The sequence below is a fragment of the Palaemon carinicauda genome, chromosome 41 (assembly GCF_036898095.1).
Source record: "Palaemon carinicauda isolate YSFRI2023 chromosome 41, ASM3689809v2, whole genome shotgun sequence".
Lineage (NCBI taxonomy): Eukaryota > Metazoa > Arthropoda > Malacostraca > Decapoda > Palaemonidae > Palaemon > Palaemon carinicauda.
The window spans coordinates 14,418,186-14,437,933 of NC_090765.1; the positions used below are offsets into that span (position 1 = coordinate 14,418,186).

Genomic DNA, 19,748 nt, shown 5'->3' on the forward strand with positions numbered 1-19,748 from the left:
GCTGAGAGAAAGACCCTCCAAATCTGATTGATACAGTTTGGGTTTGCATGCTGAAAGCTTAGTAGCTCCAACATCTTCAGATAAGGTATCCAGTTCATAATCCTCCATTTTCCTTTCATCCTCCTGAGGTGTTGGGAATGGGGCATGCATTAGTTCCATCAGGCTCAAGCCAGGGTCTTGCCTATTATCAGCAGCTACTGATGCCAAAAATGTTAATCTTCATTAATTCATTTACATACACTTAAAAATTCTTAAATGGTTTTGGTGATTTTTTCCAGGGGTTCAATAGAAGGGTCCCCCACCACTAATACAATGTTTATAAGTCACTTAATGTAGTGGCCAAAACTATGGTGCTTGGCTTTTATGAAGGTTTTGAAGAAAGATAATAGAAGCTGGATGTCATATCTTTAGTAAAAGTTGGATAAGTGACGGACATTGATTCCTTTTTATTGCCTTCTTGACTAGGGTTAGGCAGTCATCACTGAACTGCTAATGATAGATGGCTTTCTAACCCAAAAAGAGGGCTTATATTCCAAGATGTCTGTGATATTGCTCTGATTACAGCAAGATAGGAACTGTTCTTCCATGAATATCATTATCCAATTTAAGCAAAATATTGGGCCAAAGGAAGGTCGAAGAATTCTTGCTAAGAGACTTAATGCCTTGTCATCATTGGAAATCCTTTTGAAAATGAAGAATTCATTTTGACGGAATGTGGAAAAGTTGAGACAGATAGGTCAGTCCCTAGAGGCAAAATACAAACAAATTCGATAGGCCCTCTAGACCCATTTCAACTCAAGAAAGGTTTTGAAGATTGTGATAGCTGATAAATCTGCTGTTAGATTTGTGGCCCTTCCAAACACCCCATCCTTAACTTATAGGAAGGGCGAAGAGGTTTTGATAATGGTAACCAGTTGCTCTAGAAGAATATGCCAAAATCAAACCAATAATAAAACAGTATTATAAGATTACTTCATGTTATTGTTACTATTAGTGTTATTATGGATGGTATAGTATAAAGGTCATTTGCTAGTAAAATTCTACTGTTGCCCCAACAAAATTTGAACTTGGGATGATGGAATGCAATTTGCTGCAAAGGAAAGAAAATAAACCCGAAATGGTTAGGAGGATCTAAAGCCTTAACCAGAAGGAATGGCTGAAGTTGATGTTGGCAGGCTCTGCTGCTATTTAAAGCTCCACCCCTTTTAGGAATGTCTCCAAATAGCAGAAAGGAAATAAAACTATTTGTTTTATTCTTAAGATGAATATCGAGGAATCATGTGGTAATATCCTTCCCCAATGTCCTGGAACCTTTGTCCTGTCTTCTGCTTCATTTTCTCCATCTTTGTCTCTCCCTGCCAGTGATTTACATATTTTATAAGATTTTGAAAAAAATATCTTTGTCCTTATAGTATATAGTATTTGTATTCATCAGTCATATCAAACAAATTTCTCTCGATGTCTTTTCATGAAGGCTTTTAGTTTGCAATGAAAAAATTAATTGAATTCCATGTGCGAAGGTGAATGAATTCCGTGTTATTAATATTGAGGTTGGCATGAATAGTTTCTTGGGTACAAACACCAATATGGTCTTATTATGTATTGTACATCAGGTTTTACCCTATTTAAGAGGTTATTGCAATTATATGGTTTCTGGAGGCCAAGTTTATTGTGTGATAAAGACTATCTATTTGAAACCCTTTCCTTTGGAAGTACTTCTTAGCATTAATGACAGAAGCTGGAATAAACACTGGAAGTGACATTTGCGTATCTTTGGTATTACGTGGAGATGGGTAGAGAACTCGGGTGCGTTTGTTGTAGTGTACTGGTGTTTTTGTACGGTACAATATGTCTGGCTCTATAGTGTGACTAACTGGTTTGCCATATAGGATTAACATGAATCTACCCCACCTTGTATTTTTGTAAGAAATGTCAAATTTGCTGTTTTCTAGGACGACCCCTTTTCCTGATATTGAACTATAATCGAAAACTTTCTAATGGAAGGAGTGCATTTTTCTTTATTATTACTCAGCTATCTGGAGTCAACATTTTGTCAGCCAAATCTAGGACTGTTATGGATTTCTTTAGGTTGACCACTATATTCAAAATTTCCCTTCTCTCTCACTTATTGCCACCAAACTGACGTTTCCTTACTGGTGTCTGCTGCTTACTTGCGAATGCCGTGCAATATTAGAAACACAATGTATTAAATCTGAGGGTCATGTCACTGAAAACTATCCAGTACGGCAACCATAAACGTAATTTTGATGGTGCATGTTTGTTTGTGATAATTGACCTCGATCCTTTGATAAAATCCCAAATTAGCACCAGTGAGCGAGATGCAACAAATAGAATATTTAAAGAAGACTGGGTAGACATACAAGAAATTGACCTGCTCTACAAAATAACAGGCTGTTATATTACTCTCCTGTCAAGCATAATGCTATCCCTGTGATAAATTTTGAATCTATAATTATGAATATATTTTCATAGAATTGCATATACTCTACAGTGGACCTACTGTGCTCTGGCTGGGAGAAAATTTGGCAGGTGACATCCATTAAGATGAAATTTTCCAAAAAGCTTCTATCAGTATTATGTTGTGTAAGAAAATTTATATGAAGTAAAAAATGAGATGAAATAAAATAGATACTTGTGAATCTTGAATTATTTTGAAAATCCGAGAATCATTCTCTTGCACTAACTTCCCGTAACCAGCTGATATTTTATTGTGTACATGGAATTATGTCTGGGATTTCTTTTGCTGTATCAAGGAAAATTATCTTATTTGACTTTGCCTCAATAACTGTGATATTAACCATTACTGTAAGGGGACTGTCTACCATGCCATGAATTTTTTTCTAATTATTCATAATACACAATTTCTGTAAATGTTTTAGACATACCTTCATCATAAAAATTTCAAGTCATTTGATCAAAAAATTTTTAGGTACATTTTTCTCCACTACTATGACACCAATTGTTTTGAAAATCATACCATCAAAACTTCTTTATAAATTGAATTCTTTATAAATTGAATTATTCTTTGAGACAGATTTTTTATTTTCCTTTTTCTTTAATGAATTTTTTCTTAATTTTAATTCTTCTAAACGTAGAATATTCATGAAAAAAAGAGAAAAGGTAAAATCAAAATTTTGGTAAACAAAATTGAGGGATTTTTATTCCTCTTTTCAATAATGTCTTGCTCTAAAATCGAATAATAAATGGGTAAAATGTACCTAAGTGCGAATAAGTATGTTTTTGATTTGATGAGCTCCCAAAGATTTGCAACAAATTTCTGCTTTTCTTCTTAAAGAAATTAAGATAACATTATCATGATAATCTTACTTGGTGCTTTTATTGTTTATTCTTACATAAACGCACCCTAAACGAGGTATTTAAACCCCAAGTTTACTAATACACTTGGCGTAAAGGTGTCATGAGTTGCCAGCGGCCTCTCATTGTTGCCAGAGTTTTAGTTAGTATGTTTCAGCTTTGTATTCTTATTCATGTTTCCCTCTCTTCTTGGTTCGTTTTTCTTGCTCTCTGCCTACTTTTTGTTCTTTCTATGACCTTGGGTAACATTGGCCTTGCTATAAATTTCACGAGGACATTGTGAAAATACAATGTACATACAAACTGCAAGTAAACAAACGCATGCATTATAACTTCTATACAGTATGTCTTTGGAAACTCTGGGTACTGTTCTCGTAGCTTGTAGTTTTTGTTCACCTACCCTCTACCAATGCCATCCATTTCTGCCAGACGCACAAGATTTCTAAACATAAGTGAAAAAAATCGCCATATAAATGCAAAAATAAACGCACAAAGACGAGTCTGTCAAACTCAGTCATGCAAACAATGCAGTAAGGATGACGTCATCATATAAAGATTGCTATATCTTCATTGTTTGTAAAAATAATTGGCTGAAACTTCTGGAGAGCATGTATGATATGTTACTGTATACATAGAAGCAATAAAATGATTTTTGATTTCTGAAAGTTGGTAGGTCAAAACATTTTGGGGGACAGTCCCCTTAAGCTGTTTTATTATTTTTGGACTAAATTACTCTCACCAATTAAAAAATTATTCTGCAAGACAAAATTTTTTAATTTTAAGCATGGGAAATTGAAATTAGAACTTTCTCTAGTTTGTGCATTTTTTTTTTTAATTAGGATTACCACCTTGTTAGGCTGGGAGGAACATAGAGAGTAGAGGTCCCCTTTTTTGTTTTTGTTTCATTTGTTGATGTTGGCTACCCCCCAAAATTGGGGAAAGTGCCTTGGTATATGTATGTATGTAATATTTGTATTCCTTTTTTCTACTTTTCTTATAGCTGGTGAACTACTTGTAAATCAGCCGTTATCAGAAGAGGTGCTGGACAAGTGTGTTGAACTGACAGCATTCCAAACCGGATGTCCAAAGTAAGAATATTTTGCTTAACTAAAACACCAATAACAGGAATTTTTATTGTCGTATAGTGTCTGAAAGTTTTTTCACCCTAGATCCATAGTTGTTTTCCTCTACCCTTGACTACTATTTTTTTTTGTCTTCAAATATGCTTGAATTAAAATAGTTTTGGTAGTTTTAAGTTTGGTATGCAATGGAAAATTTTTTAAATGATTGACTGGTAATATTTATGAATCTTTTTATTTACTACTTTTAAAAGTTCTGTATTTTATCATAAGTAATTTACTGGCTATGACAGCGCTTAATGACTTAATAGTCCCAGTGCCTTACCTTAGACCCAAATGTTTTTTGTTCCAACACTAAAGACAAACCCTTTCGCTATTTATAGGAATAATACTTTCTGTCGAATCGGGAAGACTAGCCATAAAACTTTTAGCGACATGTAACTACCCTACCGCTAGTTAGGCGGGGAGGAGGGTTAAGGGTAGCTGACAACCCAGCTCACACACACAACTGTGTTGTCTCGTCACTTTTTACTCGCTCGGTGAGAGTAACACGTTCGTCTCTCTCCTCCCAACTCTTTTAAGTGGCCTTTGATTTCTTTTTACTTATTTTTTTTTATACATATTTAAGCACTCATTTGATGTTTTTATTCATATATTAGAACTCTTATTATTACAGTGTGATTGTTGCTGTTTTGTTGGTAGTGCAGAATTTTCTCGAGGATGGAGAAACCTCTTACAATCCTGGACAACCTGTAGGCTGGTGGCCTCCCCCGCTCCTCAAAGTGCAGCGACCCAGCCTCCATTGCAGAGGAGGCGTCCTCGTGTGGATACACACTCTATGTCCTGAAATAGATGTCCCTTGGTCCGTGCGAGTTCATCGGAGGGAAGGCCGCTTGTAGCCTACCCTGAGCTTTACTTTGGTCTGTCTTGCTCCTCTTCGCTGATGATGCCACACTGCCTCGTTCTACTTTGACAGCTGCCAGGAGTACCTAGTCTGAATCATGTTCCTGTACCTCTCTGAGAACACCTTTTCCGTCATTGGATTATGTTGTTCTCCCGAGTGGTTTGTCTTCAGTTAATTAATTTTGATTAAATTGTTTTACTGTAATCTAACTTCATAATAGCGCTAGGGACGATGCACTACTTCGGGCTGCAATGGCACCCAACAGAGAGAGTGCATAGTCTGATAATTGTTTCTTACGGGGATACCTTTTCTGTCCTCGAATTTAGTTACTCTCCCAAGGGCTTTTTTCTTTTCATTGTTTTTTGTTTTTACTCAGCTATAGTGATGTTGTATTTTTTCTTGTTGCTAAGTCAGCTGACGCTATGTAAGAAGTGTGACATCGGATGTTCCTGTTCCATGGGAAGTTGCTGCCCCTCCCCAGTCATTGCCTTCTTTACCTGCACTCGCAGCAGTTCCTAATCATCTCGCTGGCAACGGTCTTTCCCACACGCCGGTTCGGTCCTCTCCTGAGCATTTGCTGACTAGAACTCCTTGGAGTACTTTGGGTAACCCCTTTAGGGGGGGGGACCCAGAAACTAACTTTGGATGAGTTTTACAGGCACCACTCTATGTTGGCCTTCAACTTGAGCTAGAACTTGTTGATAGGAAGCAGAGAGTGCTGCCCGGAGATTCGCCTCCTGGTGTTAGAAATTTCTCTACCGAGGGAGAGTCCCTCCACCAGCCACTGTCCAATAATCTTCTCGCTTGCGAGGAGAATTGTCAACAGTAGCTACAGAGGTTGGTCGCTTTTCCCATCTCCAGGAGAGTCTTCCTTCACCTGTTTAGTGTCCCCATTTGGGGGATGGAATTGGATTCGTCCATCCCCGCCTTTGCTCCTCGGAGCAGACCTAGTCGCCTGTCAGTTTCGTCTTGCCATCAAGAATCGTCTCCCCCAGCTAACTCGTCACATGCCAAGGTGACTTGTCACACCCAGCAGACTCATCTCGCCTCACAGACTCCTCACGCCCAGCAGAATCGTCATGCCCCACAGACTTTTCTCTCCTAGCAGACTCATCTCTTCCAGTAGACTCCTCACACCCAGCAGACTCCTCACACCCAGCAGACTCCTCACACCCAGCAGACTCCTCACACCCAGCAGACTCTTCACACCCAGCAGACTCTTCACACCCAGCAGACTCCTCACACCCAGCAGACTCTTCACACCCAGCTGACTCTTCTCTCCCAGCAGACTCATCTCTTCCAGTAGACTCTTCTCTCCCAGCAGACTTTTCTCTCCCAGCAGACTCTTCTCTCCCAGCAGACTCTTCTCTCCCAGCAGACTCTTCTCTCCCAGCAGACTCGTCTCTCAACGGACTCCTCATGCTCAGCGGACGTGTCACGCCCAGATGACTCGTCACGCCCAGCAGACTCGTCCCGCACAGCAGACTTTCTGCAGGAGAGTCTTCCTTCACCTGTTTAGTGTCCCTATTTGGGGGATGGAATTAGATTCGTCCATCCCCGCTTTTGCTCCTCGTAGCAAATCTAGTTGCCTGGAAGTCTCGTCTCGCCATCAAGAATAGTCTCCCCCAGCTGACTCTTCACATGCCCAGGTGTCTCCTCACGCCCCGCAGACTCTTCACGCCCCGCAGACTCTTCACGCCCCGCAGACTCTTCACGCCCCGCAGACTCTTCACGCCCCGCAGACTCTTCACGCCCCGCAGACTCTTCACGCCCCGCAGACTCTTCACGCCCCGCAGACTCTTCACGCCCCGCAGACTCTTCACGCCCCGCAGACTCTTCACGCCCCGCAGACTCTTCTCTCCCAGCAGACTTGTTACACTCAGCAGACTCGTTACGCTCAGCAGACTCGTTACGCTCAGCAGACTCATCGTCACGCCTAGGAGACTCTTCCTGCCTAGCAGAATCGTCCCGCCCAGCAGACTCCTCTCGCCCAGCTGACTCATCTCGCCCAGCTGACTCGTCTCGCCCAGCTGACTCGTCTCGCCCAGCTGACTCGTCTCGCCCAGCTGACTCGTCTCGCCCAGCTGACTCATCTCATGTAGCAGACGGCCCCGCCCAGTCCTGCTACAGCTCGTGATCGCCCGTCAGCTCACGACCTCCATGATTGCCTGACAGCTCAGGATTGCCCACGGTCGCTCGAGGCTTGCAATTTAGTCTGCAATTGCCCGCCAGCTCTCGATCTCCTGTCAGCATGCGATTGCCCGTCGGCTCTCTTTCAGGTTCCTAGTGTTCCAGCAACCTCTTCCAGCACCTGACGTTTTCTTCCAGCACGCTACTTTTCCTACTTAGGTAAAGTTGCCCTCTTATGACAGACTCCTCTGCCGGCTTGCAAGTAGATTCCCCAACAGCCTCTGAGGAATCTCGGAAGCCTCGATCCATGGTGTTTTTTTTTTTTCGACTTCGTTCGACGGAAAACTTCTCTGGTGGAGATCGCAAAACTCTACCGGCTGCGATCCACTAGATCATCATCCTTCGGTCTCTTTGAGTTTCGCTACTTCAGTAGTGCTTCCCACGACATGCAATTGAGGGAGTTTAGCACACACGCTTCTTGGAACCTAACCCAGCACTCTCCAACAAAGAGAGGTGTAAAGGACAAGTAGTCAACTTTGGTGTTTAATACCTTACTTGCCACTTGAAACTTGTTATACACAAGTACAGTGTTTTTCGGTTTCCCGATGCCTTCATCCTCCTCAACGAGCTTTGTGGGGCCTGCATATGAGATGGGCAGTCTTCTTCATCAGCTCTCCAGTTTTCGTCAGCGTTGATGAACGTTAGTCCTTCACGAACATTTTCTTTACACCATGACCACTACTATTACTACTACGTTCTACTAATAGTGGTCTGACGTTCCATGTGCTTTAGGGACGAGGTCGCCTCTTCTGCTCCCTATCTCCTCCCTTTCGTCACTTTTTGGTATATGCATTCCCTTTCAAGCTCACATCTTCATTAATAAGATCTTAGTTAGTTGCACAAGCGTTCTCACCTTTACGCCGCCCTGTCAGGGGGAACATGATTCTAAACAGTGGTTGCCACAACAGGAGTCTTCTGAGCTCTTACCTCTTCTGCCTTTCTCCTGTGATTCAGAAGAATCTTGTGAACCTAATCCTATGGGATTATTTGCTTCTCTTTTCTCCACAAGTTGGAGAACTTGTCGGATCTCTGTCATGGTTTTGGGCTGTATTCGTGGATGTGCTCGTCGGCCCTTCACACCTATATCGGGAGACAACCCTGTTTCGTTATCCGTTTTTCATTCCCTTTGTTCAATGGTTAAAATTCAGCTCACGTTTACGCTACGGCTATAGCAACTTAAGTTCGGGGATTCCTCTTCTCTTGCTCTGTCTCTGTCGGCCTATGCTCCATCGGGACTGGTACAAGCAGCCTCAACCTTCCATCTGTGGGATCCTCCTCAGGAGAGGCTTATTTGACCAATCCTTAGCCTGACCTCGATCTTGTTCATTAACCCTCTTACAATGACGCTCCTCCTCAGCCTGAGTTCACTCAGCCAGCGATAGGAATTTGATACCTGAAGCATTTGCCAATGTCCTCTCTTAAGGATAACTCCTTTCTCGTCATCGAGTTAGGTTTATCCCGTAGTGGCTGTAATCCTCCTATGAGTTCAGAGTTCTCAATTCTTTCTGACAAGGGTAAAGAATCCACAGTTCAGCCACAAAGAGCAATCACATCGTCTCATTCCACCCACCTGTTGAGGTGTGATGGCAATTATCTTTATAATCTATGCAAATCTGAATATTCATCCGGACATTCGAACTTGGTCGTTACGTCATTTTTGTAGAACGACATGTTTCATCAAAGTATATCTGAGTTTCTATAGTCTGTTCTTTCCTATAGAAGTCTCCAGTTTTGATCCTCTCCTCCTGGAACAAGTTGGTTCATCAAACTGTTTGGCAAGAAGGTGTATATAGTCAAACAAACAGTTAGTCCACAGTACATTCATCATCAAGGAAGTGTTTGTGATCATACAGGCATATCAAGTCAAGATGCTATGCTTTGACTTAGACAGTACCTCAGGTTTTCACAAGGGTTTTTACCCTAGTGTTAACCTGGCCCTACGGGATCAGCGTCATTCTCTGAAGACTTCGAAACGACTGGCTGATTCTAACAGACTCGGTGGCCTCTTCGTGATCACCGAGACAACTCCTCAAGTTTGTCTTGATCTTAGGATTGAAGTGAATCTTGAGAGGTATCCCTGCTTCCTTATCAGAGATGAGTATTCTTAGGCGTGATCATCGTCATCAGCTTGCTGAAGTTTCCTCAGAACAACGGGGTCCAAGGCACGAGAAGGTGGCTAGTCTCTTCCATCTACGAGACTTGCTTTCAGCCAGCCGTGGTTATGTCTCGTGGGTCACTGTTTTCACTCTGGTTTGTCAAGCCTCATCGGATTCCTTTGATTTCAACCTCTTCAGGGGCAACCAGATCTCAGGAGGTTCAACATAATAGATCTCGTTTTTTGGTGGTTTCTATGGGATGGGCAAGACGGACCTGAGAAGATGGTTGACAGACGAGAATCTTCGCCTAATGGCCAACCCCCTTGTCCCTTCCCCGGTTTTTATGCTCCCATCAGATACATCAAATGAATGGGCACTCGTCAAATTTTGAATGGCACCATCATTTAAATCTCCTAAGAGATGATGGCAGTCTTCCTAGCCCTATTATTATTATTATTATTATTATTATTATTATTATTATTATTATTATTATTATTATTATTATTATTATTATTACCTGCTGAGCTACAGCCCTAATTATAAAAGGTGGGGGCTATAAGCCCAGGAGCTCCAACAGGGAAAATAGCCAAGTTAGGAAAGGAAACAAGGAAAAAAAATATTTTAAGAACACTTAAGATAGATATTTCCTTTATAAACTATAAAAACTTTAAACAAAACAAGAGAAAAATAAATAGAAGAGACCTAACATAAGACAGTGGAAGACCATGGTACAGAGGCTATGGCACTACCCAAGACTAGAGAACACTGGTTCGATTTTGGAGTGTCCTTCTAGAAGAGCTACTCACCATAGCTAAATTATCTCTTCTATCCTTACTAAGAGGAAAGTGGCCACTGAACAATTGCAGTGCAGCAGTTAACCCCTTGATCAAAGGAGAATTGGTAATCTCAGTGTTGTAAGGTGTATGAGGACAGAGGAGAATATGTAAAGAATAGGCCTGATTACTTGGTGTATGTGTAGGTAAAGGGGAAATGAGCTGTAACTAGAGAGAAGGATCCAATATAGTACTATCTTACCAGTCTAAGGCCCCCTTAACACTCTAGCAGTAGTATCTCAATGGGTGGCTGGTGCATCAGTTCCTTGGGGGGTCACAAAGTGGTATTGACAAACGGCAGTGGATTATGTAGAACAAACAGGAAGCTGCAGGATTGTTCCCGTACCTTCAGCTGGTGATGGATGTCCTGAGAAAACTCCCTTCACAATATGATCTACTCAGGCAACCACATGTGATTATCTTCCATGGAGCCATAGGTCCTGTATGTCTTCTCACCTGGATAATTTCCAACATCTCCTTTCATGTAGAAGTATCCACAGCAAGTTGCAAAAGGATGGTCCGGATACCTCTGAAATTTTCCAGTTGCCGGCTGACATGCTAGTGGACTGCCTGTGGTGGTTGGTGTCTTGGATGGGGTATCTTCCCTCTTGTTCCCACTTCCAGCATTACAAAGTTTTTCTTGGATACCTTTGGGGGAAAGACTCCTCTCAGTCATGGTGATGCAAGGCTACTGCTTGTCCTCAAGCTTGCCTTGAGGCTGAAAGGAATTAACCTTACCCCTGTGTCGGTATCGTCTCTCTCATACAGAGTTTTGAGCCTACCTGTTCTCATTCAGAAGTTAGACCTCTTCCACGGAGCATAGTTTGTGTCTTTCGGTCTCTGAAGGGTGCCCCTACGACCCAGGACGCCAAGCAGCAGATCCTCACCTGACCTTGAAGACAGGTCTCCCTTCTCGGGTTGGTTTCAGCCAAGAGAGTTGGCGTATCCCTTGATCCATGGTCTACCTTTGATATTCATCATTCCAGGCGATGGGCAAGGTAATACTCTACTTCGTTTCTGGAATCTCGGATCCCAGATTTAAACTTCGGATCGGGAGCCCTTCGTGGTGTAACCAATAATCCAAATCAACAGCTACTATGCCAGGGAGGAACTTGATTTGCTGCCTCAGGGGAACTACAGGAGCTGGCCTCCGAGTGTCGGCACTCTTCATCAGCTCGAGGAATGTCAAGAGAAGGATCACCAAGAACACGTTCTTGGCTTGGATTTGCAAAGTCATAGACTGAGCATTGAATCCTGATCCTTCTCAACAGAGGAGACCTAGCGTTTAATAAAACTACTGTTACGCAATCCTTGCAAGTGGCCTTGTCGAAGCATCAATCGACCTTCAATGCCCACTTTCTGCAAGACTTTGTGGTGGTTTGCTAACTGTGGCCACATGTAGCACACAGATTCCCTAGTGTCCGAATTCTGACCACACTCCAACATTCACTACACAAAAAGATAAAACAGTGAAATACCCAGAAATCTGGCCAAAAGGTAAACAGTCAAGAGAATGGGGCACTGGGCACCACCCCTCGGTTTTATACGGGGCATGGGGACCCAGCTAGAACCTCAGATTTCCCTGTTATCTTCTCTTGCCTTGGGCTTGTTGAATAAACAGGTAGTATGACCGTTGATTTGATTCTGGGAAAATCAAATAATAAATAGCTCTATTTTCTTTAGGTAAGATTGCTTTTTCTTTACTTGAGTTTGCCGAAAAAGCAGGTAGTATGATCGATGGTTTAATTCATGGGAAAACCAATAGTGTCTTATGTAGAACATGATATAATAAATAGCTTGAATCTCGGGTTAGATTTTAGAAAGGAAGCAAATAACACAATTGGTGGCTGAGAAGGGGACATATGCAGGTGAAGGAAATGCTACGATTTATAAGAAAAATGAAAAACAATTTATTTCATTCATGAGAAAAAACAAAAATAAAATTATAATATCAAAACGCCGGTCTTCAAAACCAGGAAAGACATAAACATATCCATACATAACCTCTCAGGTATCAGTCCTCTACATATCTAATCTACATACAGTATATATAAGTACTTTATAATTAAAGACCAAGTTCTAAGCTGGTGGCATAAGAAACCTTTGTGCTTAATAGACACTTAATATATTGTTTTTTTTTTTTTTTACTTCAAGTGTCCATTGCAGTAATATCCTAAGAATTTCCTCTCTAAAAACTTTAAAACATCCAATCACAAGCTTGATATCTATAGAACGTCCCCTCAAGTTTCCCTTATTGTCAGTAATGTACCTAGGATCAACAAACACCTTTTCCTTCACTTCTGAATCCTATTGTTGCAGTCCAGTATTTCACATGCCCATTCTTAATGAAGTACAGTAGGGTCCCGAATTATGCGAGAATTTGGTCGATTAATGACCTCGTGTAAATGGAAAATCGCGAATTTCGATACACACAACTAACAGAAATAATTCCATTGCAGCCATGGCAACCAGCAATTTGCCTATTCAAATGTGTTTACTACCCATTTCCAATACTTTCTTTGTACTATACTGTATTTCTTTATAATATCAAATTGTTTTTGTAAATAAATAAAACATTTAATATACTTTAAAGTTCTAATAACTTGAAAAATGGTTAAAATTACAACCAGGATAGGTGTAAACACCATATATTTCCCGTTATAACACAACCCAAAATACAGACAAATTTTAATGTTTGTCATATCTATTGTATAATACAACTGGTGAATAGCAAAACCATCACTCTATAGACTAGCTTGTTGTATGATTGAAAATCCAGAATTATCAAAATAAAGGCGATTTTTATATCGTGCGTTTCCTAAACACGCTAAAAACCACAATAGAAAATGACAACCAATGTTTTGTTTACGTTTATCTCTGATCACAACGAAGAAACAGACGCATTTATACATCTGTGTTTTTGAATTGACAGCAATTTTACCAAGTATAGATTATATGTTGAATTTGTTATTACCAATGTTCTAATTATTTTTTATTAGAACTTTCAAATAAATGAAATGAATGCCATTTATGAAATGTTTTTCTTTATGATGCCGCCTGAAACGGAAACCTTCCATTTGTTTACGCTCCATTTTCGATCATAATAAACAAACGAATGCATTAAACACACATGATCTATGTCATAACTAATGATATTACAAACATTTAGTAAACATTGTTATTACAAATATTTTACTTACCGTATCCATATAAATTCCTAAATTCGTAGCAAAGCTGGAATTTTTTTTTTCCTTATGCGTTTAATCCACAATAGCAAACTGCCGCTAATGACAGAGTGATAACTTACGATAATTCTAAACTGTTACGAAAGACAATTGTCCTTTCCATATCCAAAATACTTTTCCTAACTTCAGTTATAAGTCAACTTGAACCCACCTCAATTATGGATCCATATGCAAAAAAGGTAAAAGAAGAAAGTACTAGGCCTATTTTTAAAGTCACCGAACAATTAGGTTACCGCTATAACGTTCGATGTGAGAGAGAGAGAGAGAGAGAGAGAGAGAGAGAGAGAGAGAGAGAGAGAGAGAGAGAGAGAGAGAGAGAGAGAGAGAGAGAGAGAGAGAGAGAGAGAGAGTGTTTTAAAGTACTAAACAATAAATATGATAGGTTATAACACATTGGTGTTTATGTAATATTAACTGTATAGATGGTTTGAATAAGTTAAGAAATGGTGTAAACAATTCTTTGTTATTGTATTCGCGCGGAAGCTAGACATCAGCTGATGTGATCACAGCCAAAAGTAAAACAAAAATAAGTTAGCAATACTCGATTTTTAAAACACACCCGAAATTTAACAACATAAGTACATGTTTTATTATAGCGCAATTGACATTTAAAGAGTAAAAATTTTCTGGAATTGAATAGTGTTTCCTAAAAAATAGTGGTTTGCGGACGAAATCGGTTACCGTATTTTAAGCTATGATTGAAATGGATGTATACACGGTATAATTTTTTTCGTTTTGTATTTAATTGACACTTCAAGAAAACCGATTTTGGTTTCTTCATCTATTTGTAAGTATTGTATAACGAGAGAGAGAGAGAGAGAGAGAGAGAGAGAGAGAGAGAGAGAGATTATGACGCAGAAGGTTACAGACCTAGAACAGGGGAGGATGAAGGTGGGGGGAGTGATGAGATAGGCTGGGTGGACTCGCAGGGGAGACGGTAGGAGACGGGGGAAGGGGGGGATTTGGTTGCCAGTGGCTAAAAATAGATTCTGAAAGACGGTAAAGGGAAAAACGAATCCCATCGAATAAACAGAATAAGGAAAGGGAATAAGATCCAGAGGAATAATAGATATAATGGAATGAAAATGACTAGATGGTGTTAGTTGTGATAAGAATAATTTAGATATTTGAAATAAGAGTGTCTGAGGAGGTATAGAAGGAATTCGTGATAAATATAGAGGAATATCAAAGGATACAGTTAGTTTGCATTAAAGGGTTTGTTATCGTTTATCGGCACTGAATAGCCTAAACTTCGGTAACGAGTCGTCAATATTTTGTCATATTTTAAACAATATACATTTGATTTGCAAACATTGGTTTTGTAGAGTAGACGGTAAAATAAAATCTAGAGAGAGAGAGAGAGAGAGAGAGAGAGAGAGAGAGGGGGGGGTGGGATTTCTGCCATCAAATCTCTCTCTCTCTCTCTCTCTCTCTCTCTCTCTCTCTCTCTCTAGATTTTATTTTACCGTCTACTCTACAAAACCAATGTTTGCAAATCAAATGTATACTGTTTAAAATATGACAAAATATTGACGTCTCGTTACCGAAGTTTAGGCTATTCACTGCCGATAAACGAACCCAGTCTACTCGTAAAAACCTTGAACGCCCAGAGGGAAAAATAAGGCTTTTAAATATACTGTACTAAACAAAAATAATGCTTTAATATACCATCATTAACACTACCATTACAATTATCGTAAGGTTGGAGAAAGATAAAGATTGCCGAGAACGTAACCACATTTCTGTTTACATTTTGTCAGCTGGACTCGCACAGTTAACAGTTGATTTCATTGTTGATGTGGAATTTTATCCTTAAATAGGCTATTCATTATGAAATTATGTTAATGAAATGTAATGTTGATATTGTTTTGTAACATTTATTATAAATCACCGTATTTAGGGCTACCAATATACAGTACTTAAAAAGACAATAGATTTGATACATTTTGTAGTGCTGGACTCGCGAACTTTGAACAGCCTCGCAGATACAGAAAATTTATTTTTGAAAAATGGCGATCGCGGAAAAGGGGGATCGTGTAATTCGAACACGCTTAATTCGGGACCCTACTGTATGTCTATTACTTTGTCTTTAATATCCACACACTTATTCAGGACAGTACCTGTTTGTTCTTTTCAACGGATTTACCTTTATTTTCATCCAACAGCCACACATTAAATCCATTTAAATAACAAAGAGAAGATTCTCGGTATTTAGGTGACAGCTCTTCCTTATGATACATTTCTAGCTTATGATCCCTGCTGAGTGTAGGGTGTTGTCACTGAAGAATAAGAAAAAGGGGATCATGAGACAAATGGACTAAGAGCTGACAATGAATTAGAAAAAAAAAAATAATAAAATTAAGCAATACAAAGAAATCAACTAAATAAACAACTACAGTATAATTTGTATTTTTCCTAGCTATAGAGGAAATTAAGTTTTTTTTCACACAAACCCCTTATAATTATTAGAACGTTACCCACGTGAACATGTAGTCGTTCTCCATTGGCCTTGTGGTGGCTACACAATAAATGGTTTATACACTTCAGGCTCCTTGATGCACAAGTAGCAGATGGTGGAGGTCAGAGTTTAACCATGGTTAAGTCTGGAATGAATGTTAAAGAATGACCCCTTCCCCAACCCAAACTAGCGGTAGGGTAGTTACACCACTAAAAGTCTTAGGGCTAGTCTTCCAGCTTTGCCAAAATATAATCCCTATTAATAGCTTTAGGTTTGTATTTTCATGAAAAATACAAATTACTTTAAAATTTGTCATGCTTGTAAGAGTGAATGCAGGGAGATTCTTTGTGTTATTCTGTTAAATATTATTCAAATTGATTTCAGGTTTGTAGCAACTGTTCCACCTTGTTGGTCAGAGATCATTCAGGCCCAGAAACAGCGACGTAATCCACAACATCTTCAGCAGCATGCTGAAGACATAGACACAACACGCACTTGGAGACTTGAATCAGACAGGTAAGTTAGTTTAGGGAATCCCCAGTTACAAATATGTAAATAGGAAATGTCCAGATTAAAGGAGATAGTGGCCAAGAGCTTTGTCTTTATTTCTTGGATCTTGCAATCCAACTTTTACTTCATAGTGTGACTTAACCCCAAACAAAATTTGATAAAGGTTAAAGGCAGCATTTAAAATGGCTCTCCAGTTAGATAAAAAGGAATTTTGAAGGTTGTGTAATATCTGCTAAAAATGTAAATTGAAAATCACTTCATATTAGTTTTATCCCTCTACTTTGAGAACACTTCTTTTTAATTCTCATAGTGAGTGTGAAATAGTTTATAATTGAATCATTAAAGTTTTAATGTTCTTTATTTGAGAAAATTATATTGGCTTAAATATTCGTATCATAATTGCATTTGAGATCAACTTTAGTACAAAGTTAGTAATTTAATGAACTTTGCATTAATTAACTCTTTATATTTCACTTGATCTACTAGTGTTACCCTTACTGTACTTAAGGAAGTGACTTTCACTGCCTTTAGCAAATCTTTATATAATGCTGTAAATCCACATTTTTAAATTCATGTGCTTTTATTCTAGCTCTACTTGGGATGAGCATTTGTTTGAACTGCTGTTACCAGCAGGTGCAGCTGGCACCGGTGGTATTCAAGTTGGTCATATTGACCTCAAACTGAGTTTTATACCTGGACCACCAAACCCTCTACCAACACTTCAGGTGTGTCTGTCTAGCAAGCTTCAGTTTTGTTTGGGAATCTGTGGCAAAGTTCAGCAGTCATGACAAGTTGATAAATTTATTTAAGAAAATCTTTGACATGCTATTTGATTTGAATTAGGATGAGTGATTGGGAAAACTACATTTGTATTTACAAATTAGCTGTAGTTAAATCTTATATTCACCTCTGGTCATTTGTTAGAAACTGTCTTGAAGCACTATTATTGCAAGTAGGCCATATGTGCCTAACTGGACAAATGGTATTCTTTTGAAAACTTCAACTTTTTGATAATATCAAATGATGTTATAGAAAAAATTTCATTTGTAGACAAAAATGGTAAATGGATTCTCTTATCTCCCCCTACAAAGTTAATTATAATAATTGATTTCTTTCAATGTTTATAAGTATATACTAAATTCTCATGTATTCACACAGGCCCATTGTTTTATTCAATAACCATTGTCTTCTTACATTCCTATTAGTCTCACTGTACAGCAAGATTGGCCACTTTAGTTAACTTTTCCAACTTTCTTGTTTCCTTATAGATAATTCTTTTGGACTTTTCTCACTATAAAGATACCCTCCAGTATGCTAATTCATTTTATAAACCCAAACAGGTGCTCATGCACATGAACACACTCAACCTTCTTTCTACTATTCTTTTTAGTATCTTGAATACAGGTTCCGAAAGTTATATGCGTCTTTAGTTCTCACATTTTAATACGTCTCTATTTTGTTTATACAGTTTAATCACCCAACTCTTATGCAGTCCCTTGGCATTTCTTCTACATTCCAGATCTTTTCCAGTTTTGTGTGCACCCACTCTATGCTTAACTTTCCCATTGCCTTAATCATTTCTATTGTTACCTCAGATTTTTGTGCAGCTTTATTTACTTTTCCTTTCTTTATAATATTCTCGACTTCACACACACTGATGTTTGCTATTGGTCCTTCTACTGGAGGAAAATTTTGTTCTTCACACTCATTCTCACTTTAATAATTGTGAAAAATAGTTTCATCCTCTTGACCTCTTTTCTTTTCCACAATTAAGATATTTCCCTTTTCTCCTTAATAATTCCAACCTCCTACATTCTGCTTGTTTTTCCTTCTCGCTACTGCTAGTCTTTAGATTATTTTTTCTCCCTCCTGTGTTTCCATCATCTCATGCCACACTCTCCAGGCTTCTCCTTTTGCGGTCGCTACCATTTTCTCTGTTTCCCTCATTATCCGTCTATTTTTCTTACTATCTTCAACGGCCTATGTTCTATTCTTTCATAGCTGTTTTAGCCTCTTGATACCACCACTGTTTCTTTTTCCTTATTTTTATATCACTTATCCTTTGCCACATTTCTGCTGCTGCTGATGCCACAATCTCTCTTAATACCCCTTATATCTTTGATTCAATAACCAAATTATTTTGAATGCCCATAGAATTAATTTTTTTTGTATGTTTGTTAATCTCAAGGTTATGATTTCATGTTACTGATTAAATAAATGATATAGTATGCTCTCATATTTTATGCCAAAATTGGTGCTTTGTATATTCATTATCATCATTTTTAGGAACACTTTCATAGCAATGGATATGGACAACATTCCAACTCATAACATATATTTGTCTAATTTTTTGTTTTGGTTAACACTTGCTGGTAAGATATACCCTAAACACAAGTATCATAAAATTTCTATATGACATTACCTAGAGTAGGAATAATGGATTATGCTTTGTTACACTTTACTTTAGTTGAAAGAGGAATTATGTGAATATTTGTCTAAATTTTAATATATTTTCTTTTCCCAGGTTACTTTATTAAGACAGAATTTAACTACCCCACGACGCCAAAATGCTCCGTCAGGTAATGACTCGACCCCAAGTTCGGCTTGTTGCTCTTCCACTTCACACAATCATGTTTCATCGTTGTCATCCTCACCATCAAATATCACTGAAGACATCTTAGGTATGTTCAAATTGCTTGTGTAAAGTGATATTTGAAGTGATTTTGTATTAATATGAAATACCATGAATCTTTGATTATTAAGTTTGATCACAGTGGATTTTCTGTGCTTTCCAGAAGACTTGCCTGAGAATCCAGTAGTGACCAAAGAATTTTTGTTGAGTCACAATGCTGAAATATTATGTGGTCCAGTCAATGTGAATCGTTGCTTTGACTTATCTGGACAAGGGGCCAATGTGACCCTCACTTCTCCCAGTCTGCTTGCATGCCGCAGCAGAACTTACCTTGTACACATTAAGGCTCTGCCTCCAAAAGTGTCACAGCAGCAGCAGCAGTCACAACAGGTTCGTGAAATTTGGTTGCATGATTTAGGTCTATAGGAAGGGAGAAATCCATTATCTTTGCCTTATACTAAAGAA

The 19,748-nt window shown here is 39.0% G+C and overlaps 1 protein-coding gene across 5 annotated transcripts in view; it reads left to right on the forward strand.

Moving 5' to 3' along the window:
- Window positions 1–19,748, forward strand: part of Bruce (BIR repeat containing ubiquitin-conjugating enzyme) — a 241,074-nt gene that overhangs the window by 49,317 nt on the left and 172,009 nt on the right. For all 5 annotated transcript variants that reach the window (XM_068364131.1, XM_068364132.1, XM_068364135.1 and 2 more), the window contains exons 11-15: window positions 4,337–4,424; window positions 16,526–16,657; window positions 17,241–17,376; window positions 19,176–19,332; window positions 19,447–19,673. In XM_068364131.1, coding sequence (XP_068220232.1) covers window positions 4,337–4,424; window positions 16,526–16,657; window positions 17,241–17,376; window positions 19,176–19,332; window positions 19,447–19,673 — 740 coding nt within the window. The remainder of the gene's footprint in view (window positions 1–4,336; window positions 4,425–16,525; window positions 16,658–17,240; window positions 17,377–19,175; window positions 19,333–19,446; window positions 19,674–19,748) is intronic.